The sequence below is a fragment of the Lemur catta genome, chromosome 13 (assembly GCF_020740605.2).
Source record: "Lemur catta isolate mLemCat1 chromosome 13, mLemCat1.pri, whole genome shotgun sequence".
NCBI classification, from domain to species: Eukaryota; Metazoa; Chordata; class Mammalia; order Primates; family Lemuridae; genus Lemur; species Lemur catta.
Window position 1 is genome coordinate 63,219,065 of NC_059140.1, and position 10,859 is coordinate 63,229,923.

Consider the following 10,859-nt stretch of genomic DNA (forward strand, 5'->3'; position numbering starts at 1 on the left):
GTGGTTTAAGTTCTGCCTCAGCGTTGTGTGGACTGTGAAAGCCCCTCACATCTGTATCGTGGTCACACAGACACGGTTGTTTTTGGCAGATAAAGACTGTGATGTTTGACAAAACTGGCACCATTACCCATGGCATCCCCAGAGTCATGCGGTTCCTCCTGCTTGTGGACATGGCCACGCTGCCCCTCAGGAAGGTTCTGGCTGTGGTGGGGACTGCAGAGGCCAGCAGCGAACACCCCCTGGGTGTGGCAGTCACCAAATACTGTAAGGAGGTACGTGGACCTGGGTGTGGCCCTGCCCCTGGCCCCCCCTCCATGCCTCACCACAGCCTTCTCTCCTAGCTGCCCCCAGGGGGCCTTCCACTGTGTGGTCTAGAAAACCACTGAGCAGGCTCCTAGGCCGGCCCTTGTCACAGTTCCACGTTATCACAAAGGAAGTTCTGTGTCACGGTCATTTGCTGAGCATCTGCTTGGCACTGCGCTTGGGACAACACACTCTGCCCCCTGGGAGCTTACAGCCTGAGGGGAAGACAGGCAGTCTAGAAACTCAGTCCTTTGCCAGCGCTTAGTGCTGACAAACACAAAGGTGACATGGGAGTATTGGGGTGAGGGAGGGAGAAGTGCTCTGCACCGGGGACATCTGAAATGGAGAGGAACCAGCAGGGCTAAGCCAGAATGCCCCGTGGGTGCTTGGCACAGGCATGGAGAAGCTTTCTCTCCATGTGAAAGGTCCTATTTCTGTTTTCTCTGTCTTCAATCTGAATATAGAGGCAGCAGAACATGCTGGGATATTGCCCTGACAATTTTTAAACGATTTGAGCAATATTGGTATTATTAATAGTAAATGTAGAAAGGTGAGATGGATGCCTTGAAAATAAGTTGACACCTCTTCCTGGACAGGGGATCTTCCAGAAACCTCATTTCTGGTTTTGTCCTTCATGGAGGGTCAGACAGACCAAGGGCTCACACCCACCCTTCACGTGAGGCTTTGCTCACCTCCCTCCCCGCCACCTCATGCCCTCCTCCAGGGCCTGCTGCATGGGCACTTCTCACTTGATCCTCAAGGTAGCTTTATCACCACTTGATTGTTCCCTCATTTTAATGAAGTTTTTGGCAACATAAAAATGATGTCTTCCTCGCTTTGCACCCCTCTTTAATTTGAGGTGTTTGGTGTGAATTGCCTCTCTCCTTTCTAGTCTGCAGCCCGTTCACTAGGTGAGGCATCACCCAGGCAGAGATTTTAGGCTGATGAGTCTTACTCAATTCACTAGCTATAATATCAGTGTCAGAGGAGAGAAAATTAATTGCTGAGTTCCCAGTTGCTCTCTTATCCTTCCCCGTCAGTTCCACTTCCCTCTCCTGCCTCATGCTGTTCCTACTGCCTTCACCCTGTGTCCCTGTCCTCCCTCCCACTTCACCCCTCTCAGTTTTCTGGTTCCAGCTCCCTCTCCTCTGCTCTCTCTGCCTTTGCAGGAACTCGGAACAGAGACCTTGGGATACTGCACGGACTTCCAGGCGGTGCCAGGCTGTGGAATCGGGTGCAAAGTCAGCAATGTGGAAGGCATCCTGGCCCACAGTGAGCGCCCACCGGGTGAACGGGTTGGCAGCCTTCCTGCAGAAAAAGGTATTCCTGGCCTTTATCTCTGCGCTAGATCTGGGCCTGGCTGGGTTAAAGTGGAGTGTGCCGAACCACAGAGAGCACCCAGCTGGGCCCGCCTGCCATGATTTCCCTGCTGGGGGTGAAGGTGGCTCATGGCTGGGGTACCTGCACCTGCCTCCCCAGGGAAGCCTGCAGTTCCTCCCTTGTATTCTTTGATGCCTATGGCAGGCAGAAGTAGACATGACTTAGATTCATGGAGTACTGCTTAGCTGACCCATTATTTTGATTCTCCTCTTTCTTATCGCAAATCGAGTATGCTTCTCATAAGCTACAGAGTAGACAGATGGGACTTCTACTTTTGTTCTTCTTGTTTGCCTCCCATGTGGTTGGACCGTGATGGGATGCGTAGTATTTACAGAGCTGGCATAAGGATTCAGGGAAAACAGATGGACATGTCCTGTCCAAGCCAGGAAGGGATGCTGCTTGGAGCGACGCCTCCTTCGAAGAATGGCCTTTCTTATTCTAAGGGCAGCTTGCCTGCCATCACTGTGGGGTGGGGAGACACCCCAAAACCCCGCGTCTAGTGGTTTTTCTAAGTATGTGGGTTGTGAAATCTTGATTTGGATTGTGTTGTTAGACACCATCCTCCACCTTCTACCAATTGAAAGCCCCAGGGTGACCTTTCCACGCTAGCTTTTAGGGGCTGGTCGTGCAGTCACGCCTCAGTCAGCAGCACACTGATAGAAGGTGACAGGTGAGAGATGCAGGAGGTATAGGGTAAAATGTTTCATAGAAATAGACTTTTCTGATTATTTGTTGATTACCTGGGGTCATTGATACCAAGCAGTAATGAATCTAGTCAACACTTGCTTTGGGTGTGGGGCTAATAACTAAGTGCTTGTAACCCCTGTGGGGAAAGAGTCAGTGGATACCTCTACAGGCAGATACGGACATCGTATGACAATGCCCTAATATGCTTATAACGTCTTCACACATACAGCATGTACTGTTAACACCCCATTTTAACTCATACCCACCTGTCCTGCACATGAATTGTACTTCTCCCCCTGGTCTTAAAGGATGATGTTACAAGAGGCACTTACCAGGTTATCGTTTTTCAGAAGGATTAAATAGATATTTGCTGTGAAAAGGATGGCATGATTTTCAGTTAATAGTGAAACTGCACTATTTAGGAATAACCACAGTCTCTTTTGAATAGATGCAGCCCCCCAGACCTTCTCTGTGCTGATTGGAAACCGCGAGTGGCTGAGGCGCAATGGCTTAACCATTCCCAGCGACGTCAGTGACGCGATGACAGACCATGAGATGAAAGGGCAGACAGCCATCCTGGTGGCCATCGACGGTACCTCTTGCTCCGACCTTCCTTCCAGTCTCTCAAAATGCAGTCTTCTGTGGATGTCAGGCAAAAGGAGCCCTCCTTTTTTTTTTTTTTTTAAATGAATCTTCCTCTTGGCTAGTTTCAGGTCTGTTTTCCAGAAGGTTGTCTTGCTGTCTTTTCTCTTCATTCCCATCCTGAGCCCTTTCTTTCCAGCTGGCTGTCTCCATCTGACCCAAGAGCCAGCTCTGTTCTGCCATTGGTTTTCTTGCCATTAGAATCCTAAACTATCTTTGCCATCATCATTGCTCCTGTCCTAGTGGGTCGTTCAAAGTCTTCCTTCATGTTCGTCCGTGCAGACAACGCAGGAATTCACTTCCCACAGTTTTAACTACAGGGTGGTGTTTAAATAATGTGATCCCCACAGCTCTTCCCTGTCTGCTGTGCACAGGTTGGGTGTGCAGAGCCTCTCGAGACTGCGTGTGTCTTAGTACTCAGATTCTGTCTGTCTGCGTCTTAAAGAGAGTAGAATCTTTACTCTGTTAATGTTAGTTTTGCTAATAGAAGTAAAACTATGTGCAAATAAGAAATAATTTATGTACTGTATTTTGAATGCTCCAACTAAATATATCTTCCTCTCCCCTTTTCTCTTTTTCCCTTTTTCTAAGTATTTGTAAACCCACAGTCCCCTCGGTTTGTCAAACTAGAATTGGCTAGTCATGCCCTCTCATCCGTCCCTCACTCTGTTCCCGTTCACACCTTGGCCCTAGAAACCTACTTCGGTGCCTAAAGATGCACTAAAAGAAAAATTCTGCAGAAATGTTTTCTGTAGGAAAAGACAAAAAGAAAGGATTGATTTTTTTTTTTTTTTCTAGTTTGGATGTTCATCACTTTAACATTTGTTACATTTCTCAAATTTTAATAGCTAACATGTATTGAGTTCTTATTATGAGCCAGGTACTTTGGACAATAATACATGTTCCTTGCAGAAAATTTGGAAAATTCAGAGAGCCACAAAGAAGAAATGAAAGCACTACTTACAACCCTACCCCTCAGGGAGCCTCTGTGAACATTTCTATATTGCTTCCAGACTTTTGTGTGCATCTCTAAATGTGTACAACTAAAAAAGAAACCCCAAAACCATATTATGTTACATAATCTGGTGTAGTAGTGTTTTGCGCGTAGCATTACATGGTGAGAGCTGCTGCAGGTCATGACGTCACGTTGGCTTGGGGTGCCCCGTCCCCTGCGCGCTGACGCAGGCTGCTCTGCTCCAGGCATGCTCTGCGGGATGATCGCCATCGCAGACGCTGTGAAGCAGGAGGCCGCCCTGGCTGTGCACACGCTGCAAAGCATGGGTGTCGACGTGGTTCTGATCACAGGGGACAACCGGAAGACAGCCAGAGCCATTGCTACTCAGGTTCGGCCCTTCAAGACTACAAACTGTTAAGTTCACAGAAGCGTCTAGGGACAAAAATAAGCACCAGGGGACCCAGCGCTCAGCTTTGCTTCTGCTCTTCCCAGGTGCTCTTTGCCCTGCGTACCCCGTTCTGCTCCGAGCTAGGCAGCATCTAAGACTGCTGTGCTGCCGCCATAGAGGTCTTGTCCCTGGGGCCGGGTGCACACATCCCTGGAAAAAGCAATTCTAGTTTCTGTAACCATGTCCCCGTCTTTGCGATAGGAGAAAAATAGTTTATGGCTTGAGGGCTAAAAGACATCTTCATGTTAAAGGAAGGTTTTGCCAGCTTGGCTCTTGTCACTTGTGTGCCCAGATAACTCGGTCCTGGGCAGGGCTCCAGCGGCCCTTGGTGCTGAGTTTGGGCCAGGAGGACAGCATGGCAGGGCGGCTGCCTGACTCCTCACACAGCACAGCTCCAGCGTGAATTCCTGAAAATTGTACTCCCCCTCTCCCACAAAGGTGTGCCGAGCTGTATGCTTTGAAAATTAATTATGTCCTGTGATGGAAGCAGCAATATTTCTGTTTTCCGTGGTCTTCCTTGTTAATGACAGATTTGTTGAGTGTCCTCCCGCTTTTTCCTGGTTAAAACTGGTTCACCCGCACGAAGCACCGTGAATGTGACAGACAAGCACAGGGCCAAGCACTGTGAGGAGTGAAGAGGGGCTCGTGGCCCTGCGGTGGGGTAGACCAGAAATAGGGCAGAGCTGTGATGGGGCATAGACCTGAGAAGCAGGAGAGGGCCTGGGAAAGGAGAGCTGAGCCTTCCTTGCCTGTAGCCGGCAGCACAAGTATCACCCAGGGGCACAGAGTGACACGGTGATTTGGAGAAGCTCCAGGGAGCTGCATGGTGCAGAGGCTAGTGTGGCCCTAGCTGTGGGCCACCAGCCAGAGGCCAGACCCAGGGGCCTCAGAAGGCAAATCCCCAAGAGTTTAGCTATTGTCCCCAGGGAGGTGGGTTGGATCCACTGGAGGACGTGAAACAGGAGGTTAACATGATTGTTGATTAACATGATTAACAATTGTTTTGGAAAGATGTCTAGGATGGCACGTGGAGAGGAGAGTTGCAGGGCTAAGATGTGGACAGGGCCTAAGCCAGTGCAGGACATTGGGGTGGCAGCTGGGGAGAAATGTGCCCTGTGACCACAGACCTGCAGGATGTGGTTGGTTGACTGGTCCTGGAGGCCAAGGCCAGGGGGAGAGGGTGACTTAGGGTTTCTACCACCGCCTGCTATCTTTGGCCAACACCAGATGTTGCTTTCCTTTCCTCGTAGGTTGGCATCAAAAAAGTCTTTGCAGAGGTGCTGCCTTCTCACAAGGTGGCCAAGGTCCAGGAGCTCCAGAATGCAGGGAAGAAGGTCGCCATGGTGGGAGATGGGGTTAACGACTCCCCGGCCTTGGCCCAGGCGGACATGGGTGTCGCCATTGGCACAGGCACAGACGTTGCCATCGAAGCGGCCGACGTCGTCCTCATCAGGGTGAGTGCGGCTGTGTCCAGGCCGTGGGAGTGGCGAGGTGTGGAGCAGACCCCTCCTCACCACGTGTTTCTCCCCTCCAGAACGATCTACTTGACGTGGTGGCTAGCATTCACCTTTCCAAGAGGACCGTCCGCAGAATCCGAGTCAATCTGGTCCTGGCGCTGATTTATAACCTGGTTGGGGTTCCCATCGCAGCAGGTAGGGGTGGCCCTCGCCTGCTCTGTTACCTGTGGCCCCAGCTTGGGCCAGGAAGGCTGCTCCCTGCCAGGTTCCTGCCAAGCTCAGTGAGGAGCCCGCCCGCTGGCTGGCCAGAGGCCTTTTAGAAAGGCTGGTGTCCTTGTAGTCCCTGCCGTATTTACACGTCTCTAACGGGAAATGAGAAACTGCTGAGAGGACCCCAAACCTTCATTCACACTGGTCCTCCCTACAAAGCTGGTCGAGAGGCGTGGCTGTTTATTTATGTGGCCCCATTTTCTGAACCATTTATTAAGACATAGAGTCTGAAAAATCATCATTAATAAGAGTTATGGGGTACCTGCCACATGCTAGGCACCACTATTGGTGTTTCAAAACCTTGTTTTAAAGACTAATCCTGCCCAGAGGCTGGGTGCAGTGGGGAGAAACGTGCCCTGTGATCCTCATCAGGGGAGAGTGCCCGTAATCCTAGCACTTTGGGAGGCAGAGGCGGGAGGATCACTTGAGGCCAGGAGTTTGAGACCAGCCTGGGCAAGAGCGAGACCCTGTCTCTACTAAACATAGAAAAATTAGGCGGGCGTGGTGGTGCCGCCTGTAGTCCCAGCTACTTGGGAGGCTGAGGCAGGAGGATCACTTGATCCCAGGAGTTTGAGGTTGCAGTGAGCTGTGATCACTCCATTGCACTCTACCTGGGGTAACAGAGTGAGACTCTTAAAAAAAAAAAAAAAAATTGATTAATCCTGCCCAGGTTTCCTTCTGACTCTCACAAAGATCATGGAAAGAAATGAATTTTTTCTGCTTTGTAATTGCCCCTTCCCCCTCGAATCCTGTGGAACCTGATTGGGAAGAGTTCCAGGCCCTTCTGCAAGGTAGTGCTCCTCTGTTGGCTGAGGAGACCTGTAGTTTTTACGCTTCCCTACCTTGGTTCCCCCTGTTGCGTCCGAGTGGTTAGCGGTTCCTCCCATAGCAGAGATGAGCGTGTCTGCCTTGGCCTCCTGAGCCTGGTGAGTCAGGCAGGTGTCCCGCCTGCCCCCAGAGCCGGCTCGGGAGCTTCGTCCACACTGGCGTCTGGGCGTTTGCCACAGACGGTTGACCAGACCTGGCCCAAGTCTCCTGTCATTCACTTGTAAAGGTGTTGTGAAGCCCTGGAGGTGAGATGATCTATGTAGACGAGGATTTTGGCTTCAGGACAGCTGGCTCCTGTGCCTCCTGCTGCTTTCCCTCCTCCTCTGCACCTCTGCTCCCCAGAACACTCCCTGAAACGGGGTGCCTCCGTGGGAGGTTCTGGGAAGGGCAGGGTAGGTGGAAGAGAGCCAGGTCCCTGACAGTGTCCCGTGCCCAGCTTTCTAGCACAGCCTCCCCTCAGGGGCCTGTGGGTGCAACGTGGGCAGGGGTGGCTGAGGGTGGGTCCTGGCACCCCCCATCCCCTCTCCCCTCCCCCCTCCCCCCGTGCCGGAGATCTGCTCCTTGCTCTTACCTCTGCCTTGGTGTGAGTGCGTGTCCTTCCCCCGGCAGGTGTGTTCATGCCCATCGGCATCGTGCTGCAGCCCTGGATGGGCTCGGCGGCCATGGCGGCCTCCTCTGTGTCTGTGGTGCTCTCTTCGCTGCAGCTCAAGTGGTGAGTCCCGCGGGCTGGGGCATCTGTTCGAGTCTCCCCGGAGGCTCCGCCACTGTGTGCTCACGGCAGGTTGGGGCTCCCCAGTGCACTGCCTGGGGTAAGAATGGGCGTGCGTGCACGCTCCCCATTCATTCACCTGAGGCACACCCCACAGTGGCAGCCAGGTGTGTGTGTGGAGTGAGTCATCGGGACCACGGGCAGCTGGTTTACCACCCAGCAGTCAGCGCACCGGACTGTTCTCACTCTGCTGCTCGAGGGCTGTTTATGTGAATATCACATGGACAGGAGATCCCTGTGTATTATCTTTTTTCATTTATTAATGCATTGATTTAACAAAAGTTAATGGCAGCCTACTATGTGTAAGGCATTTGCTTCTTAGGAACTTTCTAAATCAGGTGAACTTTACTTAAACCATAGGCATTTAATGTCTGTTTTCTTTGAAATACATGAGGTTTTGATACTGCATGTTATTCAAAGATGCGTGAGAGGCCCTCGCCAGGCTTCAAGGAAAAAAAAAGAGCCTTGTGTCCAGAAAGGCTCAGATGCTCTTGCGTTCTTGCGTTCCAGCTATAAGAAGCCCGACGCGGAGAGGTACGAGGCTCGGGCCCACGGCCGCATGAAGCCCCTGACCGCGTCCCAGGTCAGTGTGTACATTGGCATGGATGACCGGCGGCGAGACTCCCCCAGGGCCACACCGTGGGACCAGGTCAGCTACGTCAGCCAGGTGTCTCTGTCCTCCCTGAGTCCCGACAGGCCGTCTCGGCATACCACTGCAGTGGACGACGGTGGGGACAAGTGGTCTCTGCTCCTGAATGACAGGGACGAGGAGCAGTACATCTAGAAGCCCTAGGCCCAGGGCAGGGCAGGGCTGTCTCTCTCCAGCGAAGCAGCCGGCCGACTCCTCCCGAAAGGGAGCTGGCATCCATCCATTCGCTGCTTGAGCCGAGCAGGTGCAGCGCCAGTAGCCAGCAGCAGTGTGGGCAAAGCTTGCCCGGCCTTGGGGACTTCTACTTCCTGGATGTTTCTGGTCATCCCAACCTGCAGCACATGGCGTGGCCTGTGGAGTCCTGCCCTGCCTGGGTCCGTCTGGTGCGGGGCGGGGCGTCATGGCCTCACCACGGTGTTGGCGTGGGCTGCGTCAGAAGCCTTGCTTGGACTCTAGAATACGAGAGGCAGGTCAGTGCTCACAGACCTCTGCTCACAGTATTTGGGACGACTGCTTACCTAATGAGGAACAGTCTCAGTGGGACTGAAAGCCTAGCTGGGCCTTTCCGGAGACCTCGTGCAGAACTCGCCGTCGGGCTCTTTCTGACCGTACCTATGTGCATCGTGTTTCTGAGACCACAGTTTACCTCAAGTGCACCTGGCATATTCTGCTGGCCCAATCTCTTCCTTTTCTCCCCTCTGTGTGCTTGGCGTCCTAGATGCTGGGGACCCCGCTCCCCATGCCTGTCACCTCTGAGGACAGGCCCATTGTCCCTGTGGCCCTGCAGACGCTGTGGCATATGCGTGCCCAGCCTGAATCTGCCGCCTCACTCACACGCGGCCCACACAGCCCGCCGGGCAGCCCGCCACGCCCTGCTCCGGCTGAGGAGAGCTCTCTCTCGCTTAGGAGCCGCCTGCCCGTGGAGTTGGGGCTTCTCTTCCCAGAGCAGGTTGCTGCTGCCAGCTGAAGTGAGGGTCTTGGGGCCCGGCCTGAGGGTCCAAGCCTGGCTTCCTGTGGGGTCTAGGTGCTCACGACCAGGGCTCCTTCCGTGTCCCTGGGCAGCCTGTGGTGCTTGAAACAGGTGCCCTGTGGGGAGGTGTGCGTACGCAGGAGCCTCCCCGCATGGTCCCAGGAGCTTCATTTACGTGGTCTTCTGTCACCTCATGGGGTCCAGCAGAGAATTCATGTCACTAGTGCCCTGGTGACTCAGAGAAGCAGTGCTGCCTGAGTAAGAGGAAGGCACGGCGCTCCCCCACCAGCCTGCCTTCTACACGCTGCGTAGGCACCTTAGGGAAGAGGTGGCCGCAGCTCCCCAGAGGGAGAGTCTGTTTTTACCTCTCGGTGGCTCTTTGTGATTGTGTGACCTCAGAGGGGCAGGAACAGGCCCAGTTTTAGACTCTGAAGTCGTTGGCGATTGACAGAACCACAAGGGACCAAGTACTAGAATCAGATTAAATTCTAAAGTGAAGCCTTTGTCTCACACACAAAATAATTTTAGTTATTTATTGAGTGTCCATTATTTGCCAGGGGCAGTGTTAGTAGCACTTTTTTTAGGTCATCTCTAATCCTCCCACCAAACCAGCAAGGTAGCTATTGTCTGTATTTTACAGGCAAGGAAACAAGCTCAGAGAAGCTGAATCTTGCCTGGGATCACACAGCCAATATGTTAATACATGCCTAGTCTGTTGGCTCTGAAGGCTTTTCTCCAGTTCTGCTGCTGCTTTGAATATCAGTTTGCTTGATAAGAATAAACAAGGAAAAGGTCTTTGCCTCCTGGAAGGACACGTCAGCCAGGTGACGTATTAGCTGTATCCAGTTTAGATTGCAGTTGATTCCCGAGGTCATCTCACCTTCACCTTGGATGATTAGTTTCAATTTTTGCATTTAATGTAGTTTTTGCCGGGTTTTATCTTTTAAATCCAGCACAGGGTTTTGTCTCATTTTCATTGTTTTTAGTCTCTGCCTTGCCCCCCCCCCGACTGTCTATCCCAAGTTGTGTCCTCTCTTTATTGTTGCTCGGGGAATGTGTCTTGTTTTCTAACGAGGCTAATCATTATCTAAATAATTGTGTTGATTTTTAAAACTTTTAGGACCATAAACTCCATGTTCATATATGGACATGAAAATATTTACGTAATTTTACAGAAAATAACCTTCTAGATGTTCAAGAATAAAGGATTCGGTCAGGTAATTCTTAATTCAAAAACTTTCCGTGCAATACTAGAATAAAGTTTGTTTTATTCCTCTAAAAGTCTGCCCTGCTGGCTCTGCCTGTGAGAGGAGCACGGCCGGAGGCCAGTGGGGCCCTGTGTGCCCTGATGACCTCGTGATGACCTCGAGGCGCTGGCTCAGCTCCACGCATTTAGGGGGCAGAGAAGGATGGGGTCTTAACAGCGGGGGACGTAAGGGTGGCCGGAGCCCTCTTGATCTGCCATCCCTGGCACTGATGTTTACCCCTCTCTCGAATGCCG

The 10,859-nt window shown here is 52.1% G+C and overlaps 1 protein-coding gene across 3 annotated transcripts in view; it reads left to right on the forward strand.

Moving 5' to 3' along the window:
* ATP7B (ATPase copper transporting beta) overlaps positions 1 to 10,639 on the forward strand; it is a 68,182-nt gene extending 57,543 nt beyond the window's left edge. For 2 of the 3 annotated variants that reach the window (XM_045567297.1, XM_045567298.1), the window contains 8 exons: positions 90 to 272; positions 1,473 to 1,623; positions 2,819 to 2,962; positions 4,213 to 4,355; positions 5,666 to 5,869; positions 5,950 to 6,067; positions 7,580 to 7,682; positions 8,250 to 10,639. In XM_045567297.1, coding sequence (XP_045423253.1) covers positions 90 to 272; positions 1,473 to 1,623; positions 2,819 to 2,962; positions 4,213 to 4,355; positions 5,666 to 5,869; positions 5,950 to 6,067; positions 7,580 to 7,682; positions 8,250 to 8,523 — 1,320 coding nt within the window. In that variant the 3' untranslated portion in view covers positions 8,524 to 10,639. Of the gene's footprint in view, positions 1 to 89; positions 273 to 1,472; positions 1,624 to 2,818; positions 2,963 to 4,212; positions 4,381 to 5,665; positions 5,870 to 5,949; positions 6,068 to 7,579; positions 7,683 to 8,249 lie in introns of those variants that run through there. The other variant, XM_045567300.1, reaches the window with a different exon arrangement.
* The last annotated feature ends 220 nt before the right edge of the window (positions 10,640 to 10,859 follow it).